General features: G+C 43.3%; 2 protein-coding genes across 18 annotated transcripts in view; both read left to right on the top strand.

The window, feature by feature from the left end:
* The window catches only part of LOC117648591, a 282,401-nt gene that overhangs the window by 118,954 nt on the left and 136,863 nt on the right, over nt 1-26,584 (top strand).
* LOC117648574 overlaps nt 1-26,584 on the top strand; it is a 41,435-nt gene that overhangs the window by 10,442 nt on the left and 4,409 nt on the right. For 16 of the 17 annotated variants that reach the window (XM_034391134.1, XM_034391129.1, XM_034391133.1 and 13 more), the window contains exons 3-6: nt 21,169-21,369; nt 21,854-22,042; nt 24,053-24,391; nt 25,421-25,680. In XM_034391134.1, coding sequence (XP_034247025.1) covers nt 21,169-21,369; nt 21,854-22,042; nt 24,053-24,391; nt 25,421-25,680 — 989 coding nt within the window. Of the gene's footprint in view, nt 1-19,367; nt 19,387-21,168; nt 21,370-21,853; nt 22,043-24,052; nt 24,392-25,420; nt 25,681-26,584 lie in introns of those variants that run through there. The other variant, XM_034391137.1, reaches the window with a different exon arrangement.

The following is a 26,584-nucleotide window of genomic DNA, read 5'->3' as shown; positions in this document are numbered from 1 at the left end:
GTCTCCGTCAACAGCATACTTTGGCTAAATACAGTCCATTGAAGTCAAAATCGAGGAAAAGTATTATAAAATCTAGGATCTTCGTCGACCTGACCCGAGACATTTTTTACTCTCAACACGCCTATTTGAATATAACTCACAGAAAAAAAACACAACAAAGGTGAAGTCAAACGTGCGCTCACAAAAGTTTTTTAAAAAAGGTGAACCCTCAACCCTACTCGGTAGGGTGGCCCACGAAATTTTTTTTTGAAAGATATCGATGAGCGCCGTTCAGATTCTGAAAGAGGGTCCCAAAAAACGAAGATCGGTGCAAAGCAAACTTTTTTTGGACAATATTTACCCCCCGCTCAACGGCCCTGAATATTTAGTCTCAAGAGGTACACGCACCAATACACGGTTAGTGGCGCCAAATCTCGAGTTTTCAACCGATTTTTGATTTCTTTACGCACATTTCCTTGGTATACTGCGTAGAATGCAATGCTCTTTAGTGGAACTACGTGCAACGCACTGCCTAGTTTTCAGGGGCGCCAAAGTCACGTTTTTTATCAAGTTTTAGAGTTTTTCGTCAGTTTTGAGGGTGTTCCCGTCATCGGATCACGTTCGTAGTGCCACCATTCGATGCGCCGGATCAAATACCTTCCGGATTAGTACCTGGAACCGCGATCGGACTGTTTGCCTAGCTGCCAGGGGCATAAAATGAATTTTTAAGTGAATTTTAACGTTGTTTTGTCAGCTTTCAGGATGTTTCCATCACCGGATCAGATTTCTAGGCCCGCCAATAGACGCACCGGCCCAAGTTAGCTACGAGAAGGTGCCGAGAGCACCGATCAACTGGATTTCCTAGTGTACATGGGCATAAAACGTGAAAATGGATTGATGAATCTCCTCAAAAACGTGGAAATTGCAATTTTTGTAGCGCAGCTGTGGCTGAACCGTCGAGCCGCTCCGACAACTGATAACAAATGATAACTGTCATTTACTGTTAAGGATAAAGGAGTAATAAGAACAAATCGGATTTGCCTCTTAGCAGATTCGGAGAAGTTTATTCCGACAAGAAAATAGTCCAAATTGATACAACTTGTGGTGGGTATCATCGGGTGGAAAAATCGCAGTTACGTTCATTCGAGTTGATCACAGAGAAAAATTAAAAACTAAAAAAAAATAAAAAAAAACATCACAGCACTTAAATTTGAAATAAACAAGCCAAATATTAAAACTCAATTTTAACACTTTGTACATCACCCTAATTTGCTGTAGGGCATAACTTTCAGTGAAGTTCCACAATCCGATTTGTTCTTATTACTCCTTTATCCTTTACAGTAAATGACAGTTATCATGTCGGAGCGGCTCGACGGTTCAGCCATAGCTGCGCTACAAAAATTGCAATTTCCACATTTTTGAGGAGATTCATTGATCCATTTTCACGTTTTATGCCCATGTACACTAGGAAATCCAGTTGATCGGTGCTCTCGGCACCTTCTCGTAGCTAACTTGGGCCGGTGCGTCTATTGGCGGGCCTAGAAATCTGATCCGGTGATGGAAACATCCTGAAAGCTGACAAAACAACGTTAAAATTCACTTAAAAATTCATTTTATGCCCCTGGCAGCTAGGCAAACAGTCCGATCGCGGTTCCAGGTACTAATCCGGAAGGTATTTGATCCGGCGCATCGAATGGTGGCACTACGAACGTGATCCGATGACGGGAACACCCTCAAAACTGACGAAAAACTCTAAAACTTGATAAAAAACGTGACTTTGGCGCCCCTGAAAACTAGGCAGTGCGTCGCACGTAGTTCCACTAAAGTGCATTGCATTCTACGCAGTATACCAAGGAAATGTGCGTAAAGAAATCAAAAATCGGTTGAAAACTCGAGATTTGGCGCCACTAACCGTGTATTGGTGCGTGTACCTCTTGAGACTAAATATTCAGGGCCGTTGAGCGGGGGGTAAATATTGTCCAAAAAAAGTTTGCTTTGCACCGATCTTCGTTTTTTGGGACCCTCTTTCAGAATCTGAACGGCGCTCATCGATATCTTTCAAAAAAAAATTTCGTGGGCCACCCTACTACTCGGGCTATCCTCTGCCAAGACGTCAACCTGCCATGTCACCAGGCAGAGTCAATCTGCTTGACACACATGATCAGGCAGGTTTCGTAGAGACACGCCTGGCCTTAAGGGGAGGTTCTGGTGAAAATCTTGCCATTTCCCAAGTGGATCCCAGTGTCATAATTTGTTCGGAATATAAAATCTTTCTTCGAGGAGACTAAAATTTGATTTTTGAAGGCACATCCCAGGCTCCGAATCCAGTCGAAGAGTCTTTTTGAGCCTATTTGGGCTGTATCTTATAAAATCTCCTTGCGCATACTATTTTGTCGTGAAAGGTTGACCTTGACATTTTTCACTTCTTCGATTCACTTCCAAACAATTCCGGCATGCATAGCTCTAAATTTCCATTATATTATTAACTGAAAGCTTTTTAAGCTGAAAAGTCCCTAAAATTTGTCGATTTTGTACATTTTTGATCAATTAAAGTGAAATGATTGGTTAGAAAGCTTGCGAATGAAAATCTTATTTACATTTTGAGCTGTGCATGCCGGCATCTTTCAAAAATGAATTGATGAAGTGAAAAATGTCTAGGCCAACCTTTTACGACGAAATAGTATGCGCAAGAAGATTTTTAAAGTTACAGCCAAAATAGGCTAGACTCTTCGACTGGGTTCAGGGCATAGAATGTGAGTCCCCAATGAAAATTTTATTAATTACTTGGTAAGACATCAAATTTTTAACTAATTTTCACTGTGGGACCAATTTAGGAGAAAATAGCATTTTCACCAGAACCTCCCCTTAACGCATGTGCCTGCGATGGCAGCTCCACTTTGCCCCGAGTAAAGGCTGACGCCAGGTGAAATCAAACACGCACACACTAAAGATTCCTCAGTAGGACCTTAACCCTATTAAAACACAAAATGGTCGTGGCTCATGGGACTTCAGGAATCCGTTGAGTATCGGATGTGCTGAAAATTGTACAACTCGTGGACGTAAAACGTCCCCTGACAAGCGGTGTCCAGACTCTCGCCAGCCTCAGCTGCATCCGTCGTCGGGTCCGCAGCAGCTCGGCCGCGTAGCAGCCGGTGCACCAGCAACTCCCCCACGAAGACGACGGTGGACGCGAGGAGTCCGCCTGCCAGCAGCACGAAGCTCGCCCGGAGCTGCAGCAGACTCAGGGGCGAGGCTGTCGGTGTCTCGGTGGCACGGGTGCGTTCTATCACGTACTCCCGGGTGTCCTGCACGTCCTCGAAACGGTTCACAGTGACTGGGACGAGACCGGCGGCCATGAACCGGCCCAAAGCCATCGCGAAGGCTCTGCCCGCAGGAGAGCCCTTCTTCGCCAGGAACGGGCTGGTGAGGAAGCGCCCCGGCACCTCGAAGGAGTGCACGCCGTTCAGCTTCTTCAAGTTCGGGACGACGAACGGAAGAGCAGACCACGTCACTGCTATAGCGGCGCTTCGGTTCAACACGGCCGCCAGGTCCTCTTGAATCGAGTCCCGAAACTGCACTCTGCCACCCAAGCCGGGTAGAATGTTATCCACATTTATCCCGATCCCGAATTGGACATTCACCGTGAGGTTAGACTCAGCCAGCTCGTCCAGAGTTTGAATGTCGCTGGAGACGCACTTGACGAAGAGCTGGGACAGCAGGTTCCCGGTGTAGGCCGAGGACAGCACGACGCAGAAGAGCAGCCAGGTGCCCAGCAACGGGCGGCGCGCAGCCTTCTCCACCGACGACCCGGCCTGCGCCACGAGGGGGGCCAGGGCGTCCAGGAAGGCAGTGGAGCGCCCGCTCAGCAGCAGCAACCCGGTGGCGACCACGAGGAAAGCCACTGCCAAAGCGATCCACAGTGGCGCAGCGAACTCCCTGGTGACGGCGTCGGCCAGGCAGTTGCCCTTCCCCATCCCCGAGGGCACCAGCACCACCATCGTGTCCATTTTCCACGAGAAGGTGTCGTAGGGATGCGAGGAGAAGACCCGCGTCGGGTAGGCGTGGTTCACCACGTCGAACTCGCATGACCTTGCAACCTCCGACCAAGCCTTCGCTGATTCAATTCGCACGGGTATGTTCGCCTTTCGCACTAGGGCCGCTGCGAACCTTGCCAATATCGTGTGATACACTGTATTCTGCTGGAAAGGATAGACGACCATGCCGTTGCTGTGTGTGGCGTTTCCAAGATAGTAGCATGGCGGGAAGAAAGGAACCGGTCCCGGGACCCAAACACCTTCAGCCTTGTGTTCAAGCGCGTAACTCCAGTACGTGGTTGAACCGAAAGCGGAGTCTCCGACCACGAGTATCACCTGAGTATAAACCAACCACTTTGAAGCTCCGATTCGGTTGAGGTCGTCCCTTGTCCAGGGCCTGTCGTACTTCGTCCAGAGAAGTGTCCGACATCCAGGGGGCAGGAGCAGACCCGACAGCACGGCAACCAGGTCGCTCGGTTCGTCCTCGGCGACCACGAGGATTGAACTGGGCATGGACAGCAGGAGCAGCATCTTCGGGCCCGGCCAGGGACTGGTCGGCCTGGACAACTGCATGACGGTCGATGCGTCCTGCAGGTAGAGATGTGCCAATCAGGTTTTCCCCACTGGTAAAATAAAGGCGTAAAAATTACGCCCGTTAGGGCATAAATACTCTTTTACGCCCTTCCCAAGGGCTTAAACCGTTTCATGCCCTGGGGAAGGGCGTAAATGGTATAGGAATTTCAAGCAAAATTTTAATGCCCTTCCCAAAGGCATTAACGTTTTATGCCCTTTAAGGGCGTAGATCGTTTACGCCCTTTAAGGCCATAATTTTAATGCCTTTGTTGCACCAGTGGGCCCCTCGAATCGAATCGTGAAAAAATTTCCTCGAATCGAATCCGAATCTCAAGTCTAAATTAGAAGATTGCGTTTCGTCACGGAAACTGTAGTAAATAGGAAGTGTGTGGTTCAATAACAGTAATGCAACACACTGTAAATGTTCTGCAGTGAAGGTTCTCCATATTATGGTGAAAATGTTCCACATTATGGTGGTGCAGCTGACTTCGTAACATGCGGTAGGGCACCTGAAAGAATTTAGGAGCCGAGTGACGTCACCGATTTCGACCGTTTTTGTTGAGTGGGTTCGGTTTGAGTGTTGAATGGCGGGCGGTCTCGATGCGTCGGTGTCTGGTGAGGGATGATAGGGTACCGGACCGTCTCAATTGTTAAATTCGGACTTTTTCACTACCGTACATTTATATTGGTAGTACGATAGTTAATTCGTACTGAAATTTTACTCTATGAGACCGGTTTGGGCACTGGCGAATTCACCGTTTGCTGGATTGGCATTATGGCATTAGGTTAGAAATGATTTGTTACTGGTCTTTCGGCAGGTTTTTTCAGTTTCGGTAAGATGTCCGTTCGGATTTTTGGATTTCAACTATATGTTTTACTCTTTCTAGGTCTAAGGTAAGTAAGCTATACTTTGTAGTGTTACCGGTTGAGAGCTGGACTCTCGCCAGTCAAGCTGTGAATAGACCCTCCTACAAGTAATCTATTTAATTACAGGTTTTAAGGGGGCTCATACATGTTAAACACACTTTGTAAAAAAAAATTTTTTGATGTAGATGGATAAAGATTTTACAATTTCTGTGTTAAAACCCTTTTAGATAATTGAGTAAGCTTCATTTTGGCTTAAAGGAAAGTGACTTTGGACATTTTTTGGAGATTTAGTCGAAACGTTTAAAATTTTGGTTCTCGTAAGATTTTGTTTGCATACTTGCTCAGATCTGTGGGGAAAAAATCAGGGAGACTCATCCCTAGTAGTGTCATAGAATTGACTACAATGGGCTTTATATCTACAATAGTTTTCAAGAAAAAAAATAAAAACAATTTTTTTAACAATTTTTTGAACAAATTTTTTAACTAAAACTTGTTTTTGTTTTTTTTCTTGAAAACTATTGCAGATATAAAGCCCATTCTAGTCAATTCTATGACACTACTAGGGATGAGTCTCCCTGATTTTTTCCCCACAGATCTGAGCAAGTATGCGAACAAAATCTTACGAGAACCAAAATTTTAAACGTTTCGACTAAATCTCCAAAAAATGTCCAAAGTCACTTTCCTTTAAGCCAAAATGAAGCTTACTCAATTATCTAAAAGGGTTTTAACACAGAAATTGTAAAATCTTGATCCGTCTACATCAAAAGAAAATTTTTACAAAGTGCTTTTAACATGTATGAGCCCCCTTAATGGAAAGTCGTTTACTGTGGTGGTAAAAATGCTAATCAGAGGACTTTTCCAAAACAATTTATTGCGTAGTGCCAAGCTCAACATGAAGGTCAACGGTCACAGACAGGACTCTATGTTCGACGGGAGTGTCTTCAATGTTGGCGAAATTTTGAGGTGCAAAAACTGCTTAAGACATGAACGCAATTGTGGTCCTAGCGGTGCAGGGGGCTCAGGCTCTTCAAAGTTCACATGTGAGCTCTGCGGATCCTCAACTAATAGAAAAGACAATCACACAGCTCACATCAAGAAATGCAAGGAAAGGCATAGTGCGAGTAATGGTGCAGAAAACCAGAAACAGAAGAAACCTGAATCCTCCAAAGAAGATACTGGTGGAGAGGGACAGGAGCCAAAAGTAACTGATAAACCAAAAGAAGACAAGACTTTTCATCAATCCAAAACTCCTTGTCTCTTTGCCAACTGTGATAAGGAATTTTATCACAAGACAAGTTTGATTGAACACCTGAAACACTCACATAAAAATGTCAATGTCCTAGACCCTATCTCAAAGAAGTTTGATTCAATCAATGCGTTTCATCAATGGAAAGATGAAGAACAAGAAAGAACATTCTCGTACTTCAGCCAGAAAAGTGGTCAAAATGCCAATAAAATTAAGGACTTTTATTGTCAACATGATGAGGACTTTTATTGTCAACATGATGGAGTGTCTCATTCTCAAAGGAAAACATCACGACTTAACTTTAAGGGCAGGATTAAAGTCGGCCACCACTGCATCGCCAAAAAGAGTGTCTGGAAAGACTCAGAAGGAGCCATTAATGTTTTGTATTTCCCCACTCACAGTCATGTGTGCACAGCTTCTGACTTCGTTCATCATCCTTTATCTAAGAAAGATGATATGTACATCAACGAAGAAGTTGCTTGGGGAGTTTCACCTACTAAGATTTTAAGAGACGTGCAGAAAAGGGGAATTTCTAAAACATCATCTCCACTGGACATACAGCACTGCAAAGCTTTCATAATTACTAAGAAGAGGATCAGAGAAAGAGCAAGAAAGAGGAGGGAGAAAAGGCGGTATCATAAGGATGAATCAAAGGCAGTGTTTCTCATGGTGAATAAGCTTCATGCAGAAGACAATTGTGTTGTGCTGTATAAGCCCTATGGTGATGACGTTCAAATTGGTCCTGAACAGATTAATGTCCTTCCAGATCACAAAGAGTTATTCATGATTGGCCTTCAAACTAAACGTCAAGCTCAATTGATGGCTGATCATTGCCACAAAGTTGTTCTTGTTGATGAGACTCACGGAACCAACCATCACAAGTTTCAACTACTAACACTCATGCTAGTTGATGACAACCGGAGAGGGTGGCCTGTGGCGCATCTTATCACCAGTAAGAGTGATGGAGATACCTTGCAATATTTCTTTCAGGCGATCAAACAGAATGTGCAGTCTGCAGCAGGAATCAATCTCGACATAAATTGTGTAATGTCAGATGATGACGCAGCCCTGATTAATGGAATGGATCTAGGTTTTGAAGGGAGTTTGGGCAAACTGTGTCACATTCTCTGTAAATGGCATTTGTTGAAGAACTTTAAGAAAAACTTGAACAAATATGTGCCCAAAAAAATGGTTGATGACTGAACTCCGGGTGCTCATAAATGAAAAAGACAAAATAGTGTTTTCTAATTTGCAGTCAGGATTCATAGCCAAGTACGAGAACTTACCTCAATGCAAGGACTTCATTGAGTATTATCGTACACATTATGAGAAGCGTGTGAAGAAGTGGGCAATGTGTTTCCGAAACTTCCCCCATGCCAATATAAACACAACTGGCCACATTGAGTCCTTTCACCATCGACTCAAGAAAGCATACCTGAAGAGAAAAGTAAATCGACGAATTGATGACCTTATTTGTATTTTATTAGACATTGAATGGGATGACCATGTTACAAGAGTTCGAGAGGCAACTGTTGGTATGGCATTCCAATCACAGGAAATTTTAATGAGGCATCAAAGAGGGATGGCCCTGCTTGATGAAGTTCTCACAAAAGTTGATGACAATACATGGGACAAAGGCTTCATCTGGTAAAGAAGTTTATTATATTGTGAGGTACAGTGAGGTTTGCCCACCGCACTGCAACAAAAATTGTGGATAGTACAATAAAAGTACAACAAAAACTGTACAATAAAAGTACAACAGTGATTGTAGAAAGTACAACGAGAATTGTACAAACCACAACGAGCCCTGGACTGTCCAGCACTCGTCATGCCGGTTCCATTGTACTTTGTACAACAACTGTTGTACTTAAAAAGTACACTAAATTCCTGATAAAAAATTTGCCAGAAATTTGTGTACTTTTGTTGTGGTTATTTCCTGCAGTGCGGATCATTGCTTCTATAAATGTTCTCAAATAGCATGTGGTTCAGTTTGTTCTCACATGTACTCATGCTCTTGTAAAGACAACAACCCTTTGTGTAAACATGTGCACAAATTGCACTCTTTTCTTACCCGTGACCTAGTGAAACAGGTGCGTGACAACCAGAATTGTGATACTGCCATTGATGATTTTCCTTCAAATGAAGAAAAGTCCATTTTACCTGAAGTGAAAGTGAATGAATCTGAGAACAGAAGAACCCTGTCAAAAAATATAGAAGAATTAGAAGAGAATTTGTCTCCATTATCACAGTTTTATTCATCTTCCAAGGACAACCGTCTCTGTCAATTTCAAATGCTATTGCTCATGCTGCATCCGTCACCAAGGAGCTTGTTCTTCAGCTTCAGTACATGGCTGAAGATACTGCTGTTGGAGATGTCGCTGAGATGGAACCGGCCATAAGGTTTAATTCTAATGAAAAACTGAAGACTCAAGCATCCCAGGTCGTCTCCTTCAAGAAACCACCTGCCAAGAGGAAGAAGAAAGCGGAGGGAGTGAGTCCAACAAAACGACAAGCTGTTGTGAAAGACTTACACTGCAAACCTAACTGTCTACTAAGTACACACTTACAAATGCATGCCTGCAAGTACACACTTACAAACGCATGCTTGGCCAAGTACACACTTACAAATGCATGCTTGCAAGTACACACTTACAAACGCATGCTTGACGCATGGAGTTACATGGCGTCAAGCATGCGTTTGTAAATGTGTACTTGCAAGCATGCATTTGTAAGTGTGTACTTGGCCAAGCATGCGTTTGTAAGTGTGTACTTGCAGGCATGCATTTGTAAGTGTGTACTTAGTAGACAGTTAGGTTTGTAGTGTATACTCTCAGTACTGAATGGTTCTACTAGTTCTTTGACATTCACTCCACCTCCATCTTATGTGTCAGATCCTCGTGACATCATCCTAGAGAGTCGCAATGAGAAAATCTCTTTGATTAACTTGAAGTCGTTAGAGCATCAGTTGCCTCAAAAAGAGGTGGAGGATTATAAGAAGCTGGATCCCTCGTTCCAGGTTGGCTGGCTCTACTCCTCTGTCATCAACGCTTATCTGGATGCCTTGGAAGAAAAGTATCCGTCAGTCCTTTCTGTCCCTTCAGAATTAGCCAGAATTAGCTTTAAGAAGCTCCAGGGGATTTTCTAACTCTAATTTTCTCAAGAAAAAATTTGAGGATACGCAAAAAGATCTGTTACTTTTACCTATTAACTTGACTGGCAGTCACTGGTGTATTAATGCAGTTCTCCTTGACTTACAACCAGCTCAATTGTGGTATTATGACCCACTGCAGAACAATCTAAACAAAGCAACTGAAAATATGCTTTTCCATCTTTGTTTAGACTTAAGGATACTGTTTCCATCAAAGTCAAACTGGGATTCAGTAGTCTATGTGCAGTCATCGTAACAGTTAGATTATATCAACTGTGGGGCTTACATTTGTTATTTTGCTCAACAAATGTCCTTGAAAGTTCGGCCCTACCGCATTCACAGTTATATCAATGCTTTCCGCAAAGACATATATTCTTCGATTGTTGGCAATTGCTTGAAGCGAGAGAAGTTTGACTCTGAACAATGCCTAGTGTGCAATGAAAATTACCAGGACCTCAAGGAAGATGATAAAGTCTGGATTACATGCTCAAAATGCGAGCAATGGTTTCATGAATCATGTGTCTCTGGTGTGTATAATGATTTTGTCTGTCCAGCTTCTTAATAACTATTGTACTTTAATTTTTGCTATTGTGTCACTTGATGAAAAGGAAGGAATCTAGCAGTATTCTCTATGTTTTGCCTGCCAAGTCATTTATTTACTTAGTTTTTCTGTCATCATAGTTGTTAGTTGTTCAAACTAGAGTGATTGCATTGTTCCTAACTATTTTGTTTTCTCTACTTTTTGAATTATTTTGCTGTTCTTTAGTAGTTTAATAGCAATGATTCTTTATTTCTGTTCTCATTGATTAAAAAAATGTGATGCTGCGAGAAGTGCCATTGTAACTATAGCCAAAGAGCTTTGCATTAGTGGAATAAGACATGATATACGGTTGTATGTTAAACATAAGCTGTAGTTTGTGAAATTGGTAATTTATTAAAAAATTATATTTATACAAATGCTAGTCTTTGATTTTCTATTTTGAGTAAATAAAATAATATGACACACAGGATTAAAAAAAAATCCAAGCACATCAATAAAACAACAACACTGGTAACAGAAATAAGTAAATATTTCCAAACGTGCTAAAAGCTATGCTTGATCAACGTTGAGATAGTGAAAGTTTCCTTCTTTTAATTGGCGAGCGATAGCGAGCCCATGCCGTGTTTGGGGGTACCAAAAAGTGACTGGTCGTGCGTCTGTCTGTCTGTGTGTCTGTAACTCACTCACGTTTCTCAGCAACTACCGCACAAATAGTTTCAAAATTTCGCAACGGAAGGCTCCTAAATCTCCCCCAGGGGGAGTTTATCTTATATTCACGATTACTATTGTTTGAAATATTCAAAACATCTTTTTGAATTAGGTTCTTAGCGCGGTTAGGTTGGCAGTGGTTGGCAGCTCGTAGCAATTTTTCATACTTGCGGCCGCGACTCTCAAATACGGGACCTGGCAAAACATTGGCAAATAAAACAATCTAAAGAGCAGAAGGGCTTAGAAGTGAGTTCGGTCATAGTTTTTCGATATTTAAGAATGATTGAAACCCCTCCGGAGTGTCAACTCAGTGAAATACGGAAAATGAAAGTGACAATTATTACGCGTTTCGTCCGTCCGTCCGCCCCCTCCCCTCCCCCGCTACAGGGGAAATGTTTTAGTCAGTGGAGTGTGTTTGATAATTGCAAGAATGATTTGGTCTTTGTAAGCTTTGAGAGTGTATTTCCATTTATATTCCCAGACACTTTTTTTTTAGTTGTTTGCTTTGCTTAATAACAGTTAGAAAATATATTAATACATTCTATAAGTACAAACCAGATACTAATCTTGCCAAAATAAATAGTCTTTGCTGACTCTTGGCACTGATTCTGGGAAAAGGCTTCATTGCAATGCTGTGAGTTTACTATAGTACTAACCTTAAAGTAAACCATATGATGAGTGAGTGTAGCGCATTCAAGGTTTGACATTGACATCAGATTCAATGAGACGATTCACTGACTTGGTCATATGATTTCATGAGACGATTCTTTTAACTTAATCATACATTGTCTGCGACAACTGGTAATTTGTGTTGATCATGGTTTGAGTTGGCTCTCTTTTTAATTTACTCAGAATGTTAGGTAAATACTTTTGCTAAACTGTTTCAAAGATTAAATAACACATCATGACACATCATGACTATCATTATGAATAAGATAAACTTGCGTTTAGCAATTAGTGGCCTCGACATTGGATTCTATGAAACGATTCATTGGACCTGACAGAAGGTCTTCTCCGTAAAGTAGTTGCAATCAGCCTGCCTGTAAATATGTCTCTTTTTAATTAATGCAGATAAATCAATATAGTTTAATCCACTAGTTTAAACTAAAAGGGAGAAAGGCTTTTTAGGTATTACTAATAACATTGCGTATTCATAAGTTCAGTAACAACGAGATATCGAATGGTAATTGAAGTATTTGTGAATCGTATTAAGCAATTCAACGCTGGCTGTTAAATGTTATTCGACTGAGTAACAGGGTCAGGGTTCATGGCATGACACCATGAACAGGAAACACTCTTAAAAAAAAAAAACCTAACAACTGAAGACCCATACTTTCAACTAGAATTACATGATTTAGGACCAAAATTGCCTCGGTGTTTATTGCTTCCTGCAGTATTTGGTGTGCTGATCACAAAAATGACTTCCAATTTCATCCCAGACCTTTACTTTTCCAAATATTTACCAATTTTGGACCAAAATTTTTACATCGAGTTTTACATAGTTTCCTGCAGTTTTTGGTGTGCTGATCACGAAAATGACTTCCAATTTCATCCCAGACCTTTACTTTTCCAAATATTTACCAATTTTGGACCAAAATTTTTACATCGAGTTTTACATAGTTTCCTGCAGTTTTTGGTGTGCTGATCACGAAAATGACTTCCAATTTCATCCCAGACCTTTACTTTTCCAAATATTTACCAATTTTGGACCAAAATTTTTACATCGAGTTTTACATAGTTTCCTGCAGTTTTTGGTGTGCTGATCACGAAAATGACTTCCAATTTCATCCCAGACCTTTACTTTCCCGAAAATTTACCAATTTTGGACCAAAATTTTAAAATTGAGTTTCACATTGTTTCCTGCAGTTTTCAGTAAGATAATCACGAAAATGACATTAATTCCGGCCCTTTCATTACGGAAGACCCTGTATTGACCTTACTTTGCATATATTCTTCACCATCTTCTTCAAGAATACAGACGCATCGCTCGCCTACTACGCGCCCAAACAAAACGGCGCGTACCCCTAGTAGTAGATAAAGTTGCTTTGAGTTCTCTATTCTCCGCCATCACAGAACATATCTCAGCAGAGATTCGCTTAACTTCAGACTTCAGATTCCCCTCAACCAGAAGCTTTTCTTCTGTAAGGTCTTCAAAGTTCTGTTGTAAATTATGTAACTCTCCTTGTTTGGATGCTAACGCCCTTTTCAAATTGCCACATTCGCATTCCACACGGAACATTTCTTCTTCATTCACAATAGGAGACTTTTTATCTTTAAAGTTTTCCAAACTTAGATGTAGATTATTCAGCTCTGCTTGTTTGGATGCTAACGCCTTTTTCAAACCATCACGTTCTGTTTCAAATCTGAGCTTTTCTTCATTCTCAATGCGATGCTTTTCTTCTTTGAAGTTTTCCAAACTTTGTTGTAGATTATTCAACTCATCTTGTTTGGATGCTAACGCCCTTTTCAAACCATCACGTTCTGTTTCAAATCTGAGCTTCATTCTCAATGCGAAGCTTTTCTTCTTTGAAGTTTTGAAAACTCTGGTTTACCTTATCCAGCTCTGCTTCAAGGGTTGAACACCTCTCTTTACAGGTAATTTAGTTCACTCTGTTTGGTAGCCTCAGTAGGATGAAGTTGTCCCTGAAGATTCTGAAAAGAAATTGTTTGAAGTATTAGCAGAATGACACGGGAGGCAAAATAAATTTCGCTTGCTGGAAACAATAAATACCTCAACGATTGTCTTCATAGATTTCAATTCATCTTTCATTTTCTCGATGTCAACATGAAATTTCTGGTGTTCCTTCAAAACAAAACAAAAAAGTAAATAAACCATAAAAACTCTTTCCTGTTTAGCTATGCGAAAATAAGATAACGTACAAACCTGCTTAGCAGATTGCTGGCACCGCGTGCACCATGGGCAGTACCATTCGGAGAAAGCTAGTGCAAACAAGGATACGAAACATATAAGTTCCAAGCGCCAGCCAGAAGGAAAGGAGTCACTTCTACACTCTAAATATGGGGTGCCCAGCAACTGGGCGCCTTTGTCGCCCGCCCCACTTTTTAGGGTGCCAAATGTCGCCCAGTTTCTGGGCACCTTTGTCGCCCAGTCTCGGGGTGGACAAATCATACAGTAACCGGAACCGGCCCTCTCCCATGGTAGAGCATGCTCAGGTGTCAAGATGCTGGGCGACTAAGGTGCCTAGATTCTGGGCACCTTTGGCACCTCAGTCGCTGCTGAGCCATGGGTGAAGGCAGGTTTCTTAATGGTTTGTCCACCCCGAGACTGGGTGACAAAGGTGCCCAGGAACTGGGCGACATTTGGCACCCTAAAAAGTGGGGCGGGCGACAAAGGCGCCCAGTTGCTGGGCACCCCATATTTAGAGTGTAGGGTCGATATACTTACCCTTGCTAGCCTTCTCTGTGACTTGAACGCACTGGCCATGAAACCATATCTTGCACCCTTCACAGTAAATCATGAACCTATAGGGCGAAAGCATGAATTCAGCAAAAACAATGTCAGTGATGGTGAAAAAAAAACTGCCAATGGCTTGGCAAATCGCCAAATGGCATTAAAGAAAATCGCATTTTTCACATACCCCGAAGATCCATTCCGACAAAAACAGTGCTGTTTGGAGGGCATGCCGATGATATATAATATATTTCCGACGGAATGGACGGAGTACATACTCGCGAATCCCCTTGCACCTGAGCGAAGCCACACACTGGTAAAACTAAAGCGTAGTATTACCCACCGTTTTCAAGCGTAATCAGTTTACGCTTGAAATCAAGCGTAACAGGCTCATCCGCCAAGATTCCCCCTATCTAAATGCATGGGGGAATTTCTTGCCTATGCTTGATTTCAAGCGTAACGTCTTCAAGCGTAACTTTATGCTTGACTCAAGCATAGAGTTACGCTTTAGTTTTACCAGTGCACATTGGACGTTTGCACATTCAAATTCGCGACGGGCACCTCAGTGCGTGGTAACTCCCAGGGTGGGGGAAAGGAGGTGGGCGCTTGGGGGGTTTCAGAACTGGAGGAGCAGGGATGGCAACCCTAGAACACTAAAAGCCCTCGCAAATATATATTATTTTAAATTAAAGCGAAATAAAGCTTAGAAATAGAAATGAATGACTTTAAAAATTATTTTAAGATGTTTGAGGAAAGTTCTTGGGTTATTAACGAAGTACTGATTAAAATTTTAAAATGTCGTGTTTTCTACCCTGCACTCCACTCCAGTTCAAATCACTCCATTTCCACGGTGCTACGGAACGGAAGGTACGTACATTTTCTGTAATTTTAAGATATTTGCTGTAATGTCATTAACGTATCGTTACTTTCGTCTCAAGTTGCATTTTATTCAATATTAATAACCCTATGTGTTCGAGTATCTATTAACATGTTCACATGTTTCCTTCATTATCAATCATAGCCTATCTGTTGGAAGCATGCTTTCTCACAAGGTTAACTCTTTTATAGTAAGAGTAACCGAATCTAGGCTTGAAGTTGAATGGAAAAGGATAGAATGGAGTCTGCCGCATTCATATAGGTTGCGTGTAACGTGTGTTATGGCTTCTTTGTTTCCCTATTTAGGTTTCAGAGCGATGCACTCAAAGCGTAGAGGATCTGAGGATGAGGCTAGAGAGGAATCCTTGGTACCGAAGAAAAGAAATGGAAAGAGATACTTTACACGGGCATCAGGCAGCAGCATTGTCAAATGTGAAAACTGTGGAATGTGTAGCACAAACACAAACGACGAAGCCAGCTTCAAATGATTCCCTCACACGGATGAAAACCGGTATGTATAAGTCAATATAATTTGTTCACTCTTTTCATTCCAATGTTATTCATGTTGTAATGAAGTATACACAGTTCACAAGTTGTAATTTCAAGTGGCGAATGACCAATCTGGATAATCTGTTCAATATAACATTCAATTCGATGCATCCGTGAGCTGTGTCTACTAGGGTAATAATGTGACATTATTCTGTTCAAGCCCGTATAGCATTAATCGTTCAAGCATAACTTGTGTGCTGGCATCAAGAGTATGTTCCTACAGCCGGTTTGTTGGTTGATAAATTAAGCTGGTACTTGTCAAGATACTGTTCTGATCAAAATTTCATTGCACAAGTTATGGCTGGATGTGTTGCCATCCTTTTCACAGCTGGGTAAGCGGTTTGATGTGTAGCAAGTGGCACTTTTAATGGAACTTATCGTGAAATAGCATACGCCAGTGGTGCTCCAGATGGTTTTATTTACTGCTTCATTTGAGTGCAGCTGATATGTCATAAAAGATGTTCTATCAATGTGAAAAAGTATGTAATCTGTCTGCAAAAGCCTAGAATATTCAGAGTAAGACACTTAGTAATTCTTTAACAAGACTTCTCTTTGGTTTCTTTCATTTATTAGGTTCTTATATGGCTTCTATAGCACAGAATATGCTCTGATGCCTTGGATGGTTTTCAATGCCTGTCTTGCTTTCTGCATTATTTTCTTTTGACGCTTTTGCTTAAAGCCTCTTAACTTGTGTTTTTGTTTGCTCTGCTTGGTTTGCTAATACTCTTCTTTTTATCTGTTAGCCCTCTTCTGCCATGCACGCACAGCAGTTAAATATTTCTTTTCACTTAATCTCCCGTTGTTTTTTTATTTCTAGGTACAAATTGTGGATTAATTTGTGTCAAAGTTAAACTGCTGCAGCTGAAGAAGTTTAGCAATAAATAGGTGTGTGCTAGGCGCTTTGGTCCCGATGATTTGCATCCTAGTGGGCAGCACAAGTGCAATGCTGTTCCAAGCATGAGTGAACATTACAAGACCTGCACTGAATTTGAGGCCAGAGGAAACAATTATTCCTGTAGGTTTTCCTTTTGTTTTCTCAAAGCAACAAAGAGAAATGGGCTGTGGTAGACTTTTTAAGTAATCTTTTCTTGTATGTCTAGGCTCTTCTTCTGAATCTTCTGGTCAAGACAACATTTCTGTATTCAAACGCAATTCTGGTGCTGAACATGCCTGTAATTGTGGTAGGTTCTAAGAAATATGAATTGCCATTTCTTTTATGCACTCAAAAATTAATTTATCTTTTTATTTATCCAGGCTTAATGGAATCCCACCCAAATGAAGGAATGGATAATGTTGATGACAGCGAAAACAACGACAACAATTCTTTTGACATGGGAACGAACACATTGAATGATCATGTCGTTCCAGACCCCATCCATTTTGCCCTGCTGATTATGATCAGTTGAATGTGCCTGGGTCACTTGAGTGCATGCTCGCAGGTAGACCGTTACAAGTGCTTTCTTGGCGAGTGCATGCCTCTGAGCGCATACATGCAACATGCAGTTGTAAGTGTGTTCATGATCACAACTATGTACTTTTATGTACTTGCAAGCATGCACTCACAATTGCCAGGAAGAAGCACCATTTAGATAGACGCAAATTGGATCGCTAGGACACTAATCTTTGACTGAAGAAAGTGTCGCTGCGAGCACTGCAAGAAGACAACTTTCAATTTAGAGTGTTCATGCCATAGCTGCAGTCTTCCCCTGGTGGCAGAAGGCTTCGCACTTTTGTGTGCCTGTCGCGGCTAATAAATTTATAAGATGTGTCTGAAACAGCCGTTTAATTAATAAAAGAATGTTATCAAAAAGAATATATGAACATTGTTTTCTCAATCCCTTTTCAAAGAATTAAGGACATAAACTCTTATCCATCCAAGTAAACACCTCAAAATCTTGGCCCAAAGAATACTTAAAGGAGAGTTTACAAACATGGAGATGTTTACAAAAGCTTGTGTACAAACATGCAGACTACATTTACCAAAGTTTGTTTACAAACAAGCAGACGATGTTTACAAAATTTAGTAAACAAAATAGCAGACAGTATGTTTTGTTTATTGTTTATATTTACTTCAGCAGACGACAACCCGATTCCACCAACCTACAAGCAAAAACGCTTGACAAAATTTGAAAAGGTCTAAATTGGGTCTAAACTAACTTGCTATGAAATAATTTTGTTTCATTTACGCCTCCTTTCATTTTATACGCATTATTCTATCAAAAATACGTCAAATATCGATAAATAGCTCCGTTGCAGATTTGCCCCTAACACGGGAGGATTTTTGTTTTTAGCCCGTGTCACGTTGGCGCCCTGCTCCTCCAGTTCGGTCAAATAACAGAATCCTATAAGGCCGGAGTTACCACGCACTGGGGCACCTCGATCCAACAAAAAACGGTCGAAATCGGTGACGTCACTCGGCTCCTAAATTCTTTCAGGTGCCCTACCGCGTAACATGCCGTTAAGAATTCACTGTACCTTTAGAGATTTTGACGATTCGTTGGTATTATGGAGAAAATCTCTACCATATTATGTTGGTGCAGCCTTTCACCGTAAGACATTTACTGAGCACATATCATAATTATGTCTTAGGCTGCCATTAGCTGGTTGGTGTGCAGCGCGCGATTCAAACGGGAAAGGGCAGGGACTGATGATTTGAAGGCGAATCACCTTCGAACCGAACTTTTCGAATAGTTCGGATTTTAAGCTATTTTCCCGAATCCGAACCTTTCGCACACCTCTACCTGCAGGCCCAGGAACGCTTCCAGCCACCGCGGCGTCCCCATGACGACCAGTGCTGGGGGGAACGGGCCGGCGCGCACCAGGGCGGGCTTGAGCAAGTCGTGGATGTAGCGCGCCTCCCTGTCCACGGCCACGGTGTTGTTCTTCAGCAGGAGGGAGGGCTGGGCGGCGGGCAGGGCGAGCAGCGCTGCCAGCAGCGCCAAACACGTCGCCTTGCGTCGGCCGGCCATCTTGGAATGACACGCAGCCACGCGCCGGCCCGGTGGGCTAACCTAACCTAACCACCGCTTGCTGGCCTTCCACAGTGGGCCAGAAGACCGGCGGAGCGGCCAAAATTATAGGCGCGTTTTGAGCTCCAGAGTCGCTAAATGGGACTCGACCCGAACGTGTGACCCCACCAATGGATTGCTCTCCGAACGAGGAATCCATTGGTGGGGTCACACGTTCGGTTGGTGTCCCTCTTAGCGACTCTGGAGCTCGAAACACGTCTCGAATTGCGGCCGCTCCACCGGTCTTCTGGCCCACTGTGCCTTCCTTATCTCAGTGGCCATTACCGACAACAACAAATTTTCCAGCGCGCCGCCGCGACAACAGGCCGCTTTATTAGCCACGCCCCCTCTCCTACAGTGCGCGTGCAGGACGTTGAAGGACTCGCGCCCTTCGGGGGGCAAAACGACACTGTGAAACTAGGAACTCCGCTTTTGAAATGGGAAGGTGTGCTCTCTAAATGTTTTACGGTGAAGATTGTCCATATTATGCTCTGAGAAAACCTTACAAACTATTTTGAGCCTCTCAAAGAAATATAGTTTGTATAACAAAGTATTTTGAGCATACATAAGCTTACAAAGAAAATACTTCGTAATTTACGAACTATTTCTTCGTATAACAAAGTATTTTAGTCTGTCATATGTATGCTTAAAATACTTCGTAAGGTTTTTAAGAGAGTGGTGAAAATGTTTCATATCATGGCGGTGCAGCTGACTTCATTACGTACCATTGAAAATTTCACTGTACCTAATGCATATTTTGACGAATTTAGTTGGTATTATGGAGAAAATCTCCACCACAATATGTTAGTGCAGCCTTTCACCGTAAGACATTTAAAGTTTGGAACTTGCAGTCTCTGCAGTTCTTTGTAGTTCATGAACTTGCATGTGCAGAGTTTGCAGTCTGCACATGTCAAGTGTGGAGTTCTCCACAGTTTAAATGTCTTACGGTGAATGGCTGCACCAACATATAATGGTGGAGATTTTTTCCATATTTCAAAAGAAATTCGACGAAATATCTGCAAGGTACAATGAATTTTGAACTGTAAGTTACGAAGTCCGCTTCACCAGCATAATAAGGAGAATGTTCACCATAATATGGAGAATCTTCACCATAAGACTTTAAGAGTGAAAAAACCACAACAGTGCACAATTTTCTGGCAAATTTGTTATCAGGAATTTATTGTACTTTCAAAGTACAACATTTGTTGTACAAAGTACAATGGAACCGGCATGACGAGTGCTGGGCAGTCCAGGCCTCGTTGGTTTGTAAAATTCTTGTTTACTTTCTACAATCCCTGTTGTACTTTTATTGTACAGTTTTTGTTGTACTTTTCACACTTTTTCTTGCAGTGCGTTTTAGGGTCTTTGTGAGTTCAGCGTCGTCAGCTTGCCTCTTAAGTAAAGCCTTTCGTGACACCTTAATTCCGCCACTCAATGGAAATCGTCGTGTTAATGCCCGGCTGCGAGAATCGCTATCGCAGTCCCCCTCCCTCCCCGGACGGACCCTCGTCCTCGTCGAAGCCTGTCGGCGCCCCGCGGTGTGACGGACAAATTGCCTAGGCCGCCAAATTACTTTTCGAACCCGAACAGTGTACTTGGTACACTCTCTTCAACGTGTACCCACGAGGTCGCTCTCAAGAGCGTGTGCTCTATTAGGAAATCCTTAACCCAAGATTCCACTAGCACTGCTTTCAGTAACGAAACACACTGTTTGCTAAAGGTTAAGGGTATGGACGGTATGGACTGTTGCTAATACTTCCAAACACAAATTCAATAGGCTAGAAAAATAACTTATTCTTTTTGAAAGCAGTCATAAGTTATGGGTTATTACTTAAGCGTTTACGAGAACGTTATGAAGTCGTTCCGAGATGAGTCAAAGCAAAACCTGTTTTTTTGGCTCCAAGAGTTCACTCTCATTCCAGGAACGTGACATCACGTAGAAACGAACGTGGCATAATGTCACGTTCGTTTGATCGTTGGGTCACATTCGTTTGGATGTGATGCGGTCAAAAAATTAGCTTGTTCACATTCAAACGAACGTGACACAACGCTCAAACGAGCGTGGCAAAATGTCACGTTCGTTTTAACGTCATGTCACGTTCCTGGAACGAGAGTGTTTCTTTCATTTAAAAACTTTTTCCATTTTAGATCTATCGCTCCACCCCATTGCGCCCTTGTGTCCAACGACAAGTGATTTATGGCCGGTCGGTCCCTGTCTTGCTTTCAGTTGTCCGTGGAAGACCTGCCCGACGACGTTCTGCGTCTCATCTTCGCGCTGGCGGGGCCCGAGGCCGTGCTGTTCTCCGTGCACGGCGTCTGCCGCCGGTGGCGCGAAGTGTCCATGGAGGCGCGACTCTGGAGCCGGGTGTGCGTGTCGTTCGAGGAGGCGCCGGACAAGCCTTGGGAGCCGGAGACGCGGCCACTGGGAGTGAGTCGACGGGCAACGCACAGTGGGCCAGAAGACCGGTGGAGGTGGCCAAAATTCGAAACTCGTTTTGAGCTCCAAAGTCGATGAACAGGACTCAAATGGGACGTGTGACCCCGCCAATGGATTCCTCGTTCGGAGAGCAATCTATTGGTGGGGGGTCACACGCCCCATTCGAATCATGTTGAGCAACTCTGGAGCTCAAAACGCGTCTCGAATCTTGGCCGCCTCCACCAGTTTTCCTGGCCCACTCTGGGACGCTCCTCATACCCACACGGTAAAACTTGGACCTGGATCTTCCAGGACCGTCCTGGTTTTCCTTTAGCATAGGGGAAACCAGGACGGTCCTGGAAGATCCAGGACGGAGTCTTACATTACATCTTTCGGCTTCTACCTCCACATTGAGTGCCACAGCAGTCGGGTTTTTCGTCAGTCCCGGTTGGTTCCGTTGGATTTGGCTGGGCCCTGATCGGTGCTCCTGTTCCAGGGCGAGGGCGGGGCGCTGTGGCTGCGCATCGAGACCATGCGTGGTGTGGGCGCGTTGCGCCGTGTGCTGCTTCGCGCGCCGTGCCTGCGCCGGCTGCAGTTGTCTTTCCAGCAGCCGCCCCCCGAGGACCTGCGGGACGACCTGAGCGCCGCGTGCCGCCTGCCCATCCAGGAGCTCGCCATGCTACGTGTGAGTAGGGTACTGCAGTGAATGGCAGAGTCGACATGAGCCTCGGCCATTGCGGAGCCCGACTCGAGCCTCGACTGAGCCCCGCTGACGAGAGCCCTGCACACTAAATGTCATGGGACTTTTTTTGTCCCACGGTTTATGCAATTTTAAGCACATCCGGTGGTGATGCAATTTTGTGTCCGCCAGGCGGGACAAATTGTCTAGTGAAAGTACAAGTTGTAGCTGGCGCCGGACAAAATGTGTCACCACACGGTTATTCCATTTGCGATGCAGAACGCACTTTCAGCGCGATACAAATTTCATCGCTCTTTTCTGTGATGATTATTGCAACAAGGTGTGATGAGCTGCTGCATCGCAGAATTTTGCAATGATCATTGCAAAAAACTGTATTGAATGCAGATTTTGTGTTGCCATCATCGCATTTTTGTGCAATAATTCCTACTTTCATTGCAGAAATGTGCGATGATCATTGCAAAAATTTTGTGATACAAAAGTCATCGCATCTGGGGAGCAATGATTCGTGGGAATCACATTTTGGATATTATCGCACGTTTTTGTGTTGAAAGTATCACAACTTGGATAACAGTGCAGACGGGAACAAAATTGTATCAGCGTCGGATGTGCTTAAAATTGCATAAACCGTGGGACAAAAAAAGTCCCATGACATTTAGTGTGTGCACACTAACTGTATCTGTACAGATTTTGTACGAGACATCGCAGTTTTCTGTGCACTTGCAACTTTCATATAAATTTGTTCAAAAGTTTGTACAATGCCGTGCAAAAATGGCGAAAAATGTGCAGTTTTCCGTGCGAAATTTGTACGAAAATTTCGTGCGCACCAAAAACTGTGATGTCTCGTACAAAATTGTACGTGATATTCAGCGTGTGGCCTGAGAGAGTGAATCACGTTCCACGATGCTCAAAGTAACGCCCTGCCCGCAGGTCCAGGGCGTGCTAACTTAACTTAACATTTGTTAACTGGTGAAACTAAAGCGTAACTCTATGCTTGAATCAAGCATAAAGTTACGCTTCAAGACGTTACGCTTGAAATCAAGCATAGTCTAGAAATTCCCCTATGCATTTAGATAGGGGGAATCTTGGCGGAAGAGCCTGTTACGCTTGATTTCAAGCGTAACCTGATTACGCTTGAAAACAGTAATACTTAAGCTTTAGTTTTGCCAGTGTTTGCGTTTTTTGACATTTTATTTCGTAAACGGCTAGAAATAATAATGTTACGCATAGAGTAACTTAAATTCAAAACTAAATTTTAAATCTAAATTACCCTGTACTTAAATTTTTTACCTTTTGTCGTTGACAAGATAAAGGCACTCAAAATCTCAATAAGGTAGGTGTACGTCAGACCGTGTCTTGTCGTAACAGGCTTCGCGATGCTGCGTCAGTTTCGACAATCCACGCCTGGCGTTAACACCTACCTTGGCCTGCGGCGCTGGTCTGCCTTCGGCAGACTCTCTCGCCACACATCTCTCCACAAAGACACCTGATCGCACATCAAAGCAGCATTCGGTTCAAACTATTGTGCTAGACCCCCCTTTCATGTGCAGGGTGATGTGATCCGTACGCTGGTCAAACTGCATGACATTTTTGGTTTGACTCCCCTTAAATTCTGGCTAACTTTTGTCCCATAATGTCTCGAACCTGGGTCGGATGTTGAAATGGATTCTCTCTTCATTTTCAGCACCCTCCAAAACATGTGAAATGGTGCAAAACTTAACGTGACAACATATGTCAGTATAAAGTGTATTTGTTGCCATTTTTGAAGTGTTTTTTGGCTGTAATGACCATATGTATTGAGATAGAAAGCTGAATTTTGGTGTGTGGCGAGCCAAGGATATTCCCATTGACCCTGCAAAATCTCAGCAGAATCGGCCGAGCCGTTAAGGAGGAGTAGTGCGGATACACACACACACACACACAGACATGAAAAACTTCTCAACCCCTCTGGAGTAACAGGCTTCGCTATCGCTCAGCCAATTAGCACGCTCTGCGCAGGTCCCCAAGGAGCTGGCCCTGCCCCTGATCCGCGCGCAGGCCGACACGCTGCGCGTGCTGGAGTGGCGGCAGCCGAAGCAGGACCTCCGCTTCGCGGACACGAAGGACTACCGCCCTGCCGACGGCGACATGCCCTACATGCCGGAAAACATTTGGGCGACGCTGGCCCGCCTGTCGCTGAGCGAGCTCGTGGTAGACTGGGCGTGGTCCACCAGCGCCTTGGGCCTCTGGTGGATCACCGAGGAGATGGCGTTCTTTCGCCAGCAGGGTGGGCAAGGCGGCGGCGCGGACGAGGCCGTCACCGGCATCACGACGCGGCTCACCAAATTCTCCCTGCATGTGAGTTTCGCCATCAGAGTGTTTGAACACGCACTGCATATACTTTTGTCAGAGTTTCGTACGAGACATCACAGTTTTTGTGCACACGATTTTTCGTTCAAATTTTGTCCGCGACTTTGCACCAAAGTGGTGAAATACGTGCAGTTTTTCGTACTCAAAGTCAGTGGCGGATCCAGAGGCGGCCTATGGGAGAGGGGGGGTAGCACTTTTTGCCTACCTTTTAAGCGGCTGTCACAGTAAAAACTCTACGAAGAGTCGTTTCGTAATACGAAGAGGCATTGTAAAATCTACGAAGAAATGCTTCGTATTATGAAGCAAAATCCTTCGTAATACGAAGCATTTCTTCACGAAGCAATTCTACAATGCCTTCATTTTCTTTGTAGTGATGAAGCAAATGCTTCGTAGGCTTTGAAGAGTGTGGGGGGCACTCTTAAAACCTTACGAAGTATTTTAAGCATACGTATAACAAACTTAAATACTTTGTTATACGAAGAGAGAGAGTTCGTAAATTACGAACTCATTTCTTTGTAAGCTTATGTATGCTCAAAATACTTTGTTATACAAACTACATTTCTTTGTAAGGCCCAAAACAGTTTGTAAGGTTTTCTCAGTGGGGGGGGAACCCCATTTCCCCCATTACTGAACACTGTAAATGTCTTACTGTGAATGGCTGCACCAACATATTATGGCGGAGATTTTCTCCATATTACAAAAGAAATTTGTCAAAATATCTGTAAGGTACCATGAATTTTGAACTTACGAAGTCAGCTGCACCACCATAATATGGAGAATTTTCACCATAATATGGAGAATCTTCACCATATAATATGGAGAATCTTCACCATATAATATGGAGAATCTTCACCATATAATATGGAGAATCTTCACCATATAATATGGAGAATCTTCACCATATAATATGGAGAATCTTCACCATAAGACTTTTAGAGTGAATAAACCTACATCTGACTCTATCTGAGTATCATTCTACCCAACCTGATAACCCTACACACGCCTTTCCTTAGACAGGTGACGGATTGGCGGGACGAGAGGTCCCAGAAGTGGCAGCGCGTGGCGGCGTGGCCGCTGCTTCGCGCCAACGCGGCCAACCTGCGCGAGCTGCACCTCTGCCTGGACCCGGTGCCGTCCCTGGAGGGCCTGGGCCTGACGTCGCTGCGCGCCGTGACCGTGCCGCTCAAGATGGACCTGCGTCCGCTGCTGGGCTGCAGGGCCCTGCGGAGTGTGACGCTGCTGGGGGAAGAGGTGTACCACACCGTCGACGCAACTGGGTGAGTGCACCCTCAGACTGTTATTTGCTTTTTATGTTTTGTTAAAGGGTATTTCGCACAGCAATAAACAGTACTATTTCCTCAATATTTATGTAAGATTTTGTTCGTTATGTTGACTCAAAGTCAGTTTGCTACACACTAAATGTCATGGGACTTTTTTTGTCCCACGGTTTATGCAATTTTAAGCACATCCGACGCTGGTACAATTTTGTTCCCGTCTGGTGACACATTTTGTCCGGCGCCAGCTGCAACTTGTACTTTCACTAGACAATTTGTCCCGCCTGGCGGACACAAAATTGCATCACCACCGGATGTGCTTAAAATTGCATAAACCGTGGGACAAAAAAAGTCCCATGACATTTAGTGTGTACGGCCAAAGAGTCAGTACGCAATTGACTTCAGCCAATACACTGCAGAAAATAACCACAACAAAAGTACACAAATTTCTAGCAAATTTTTTATTAGGAATTTAGTGTACTGTTTAAGTACAACAATTGTTGTACAAAGTTCAATGGGACCGTCATGACGAGTGCTGGGCAGTCCAGGGCTGGTTGTGGTTTGCACAATTCTCGTTGCACTTTCTACAATCCCTGTTGTAATTTGTTGTACTATCCACACCTTTACTTGCAGAGTAATTGATGACAATTTAGTCTTAATAGTGAACAATATTGTTTATGGTTACAAAGTAAATTCTACATATTATTGCTGCTTAAAAAAACTAAGTAAGCAAAGGATTAAAAAGTCAATAATAGAGAGAGAAAAAGGTCAATACGAGTCTAAGAGTGTGCAAGGCGCCGCACGTGTCTGCACTGGGAATCTAGGAATGTGACGTCACGTTTGTCGTAACGCGAATCGTGTTACGTTCGTTTGATTGTCACACGTTACAGGTACAATTTTGTATGTG

Source organism: Thrips palmi, unplaced genomic scaffold (assembly GCF_012932325.1).
Source record: "Thrips palmi isolate BJ-2018 unplaced genomic scaffold, TpBJ-2018v1 HiC_scaffold_3, whole genome shotgun sequence".
NCBI lineage: Eukaryota > Metazoa > Arthropoda > Insecta > Thysanoptera > Thripidae > Thrips > Thrips palmi.
Note: the sequence above shows the minus strand (reverse complement) of the source record. Positions and strands in the feature narration are given on the sequence as shown.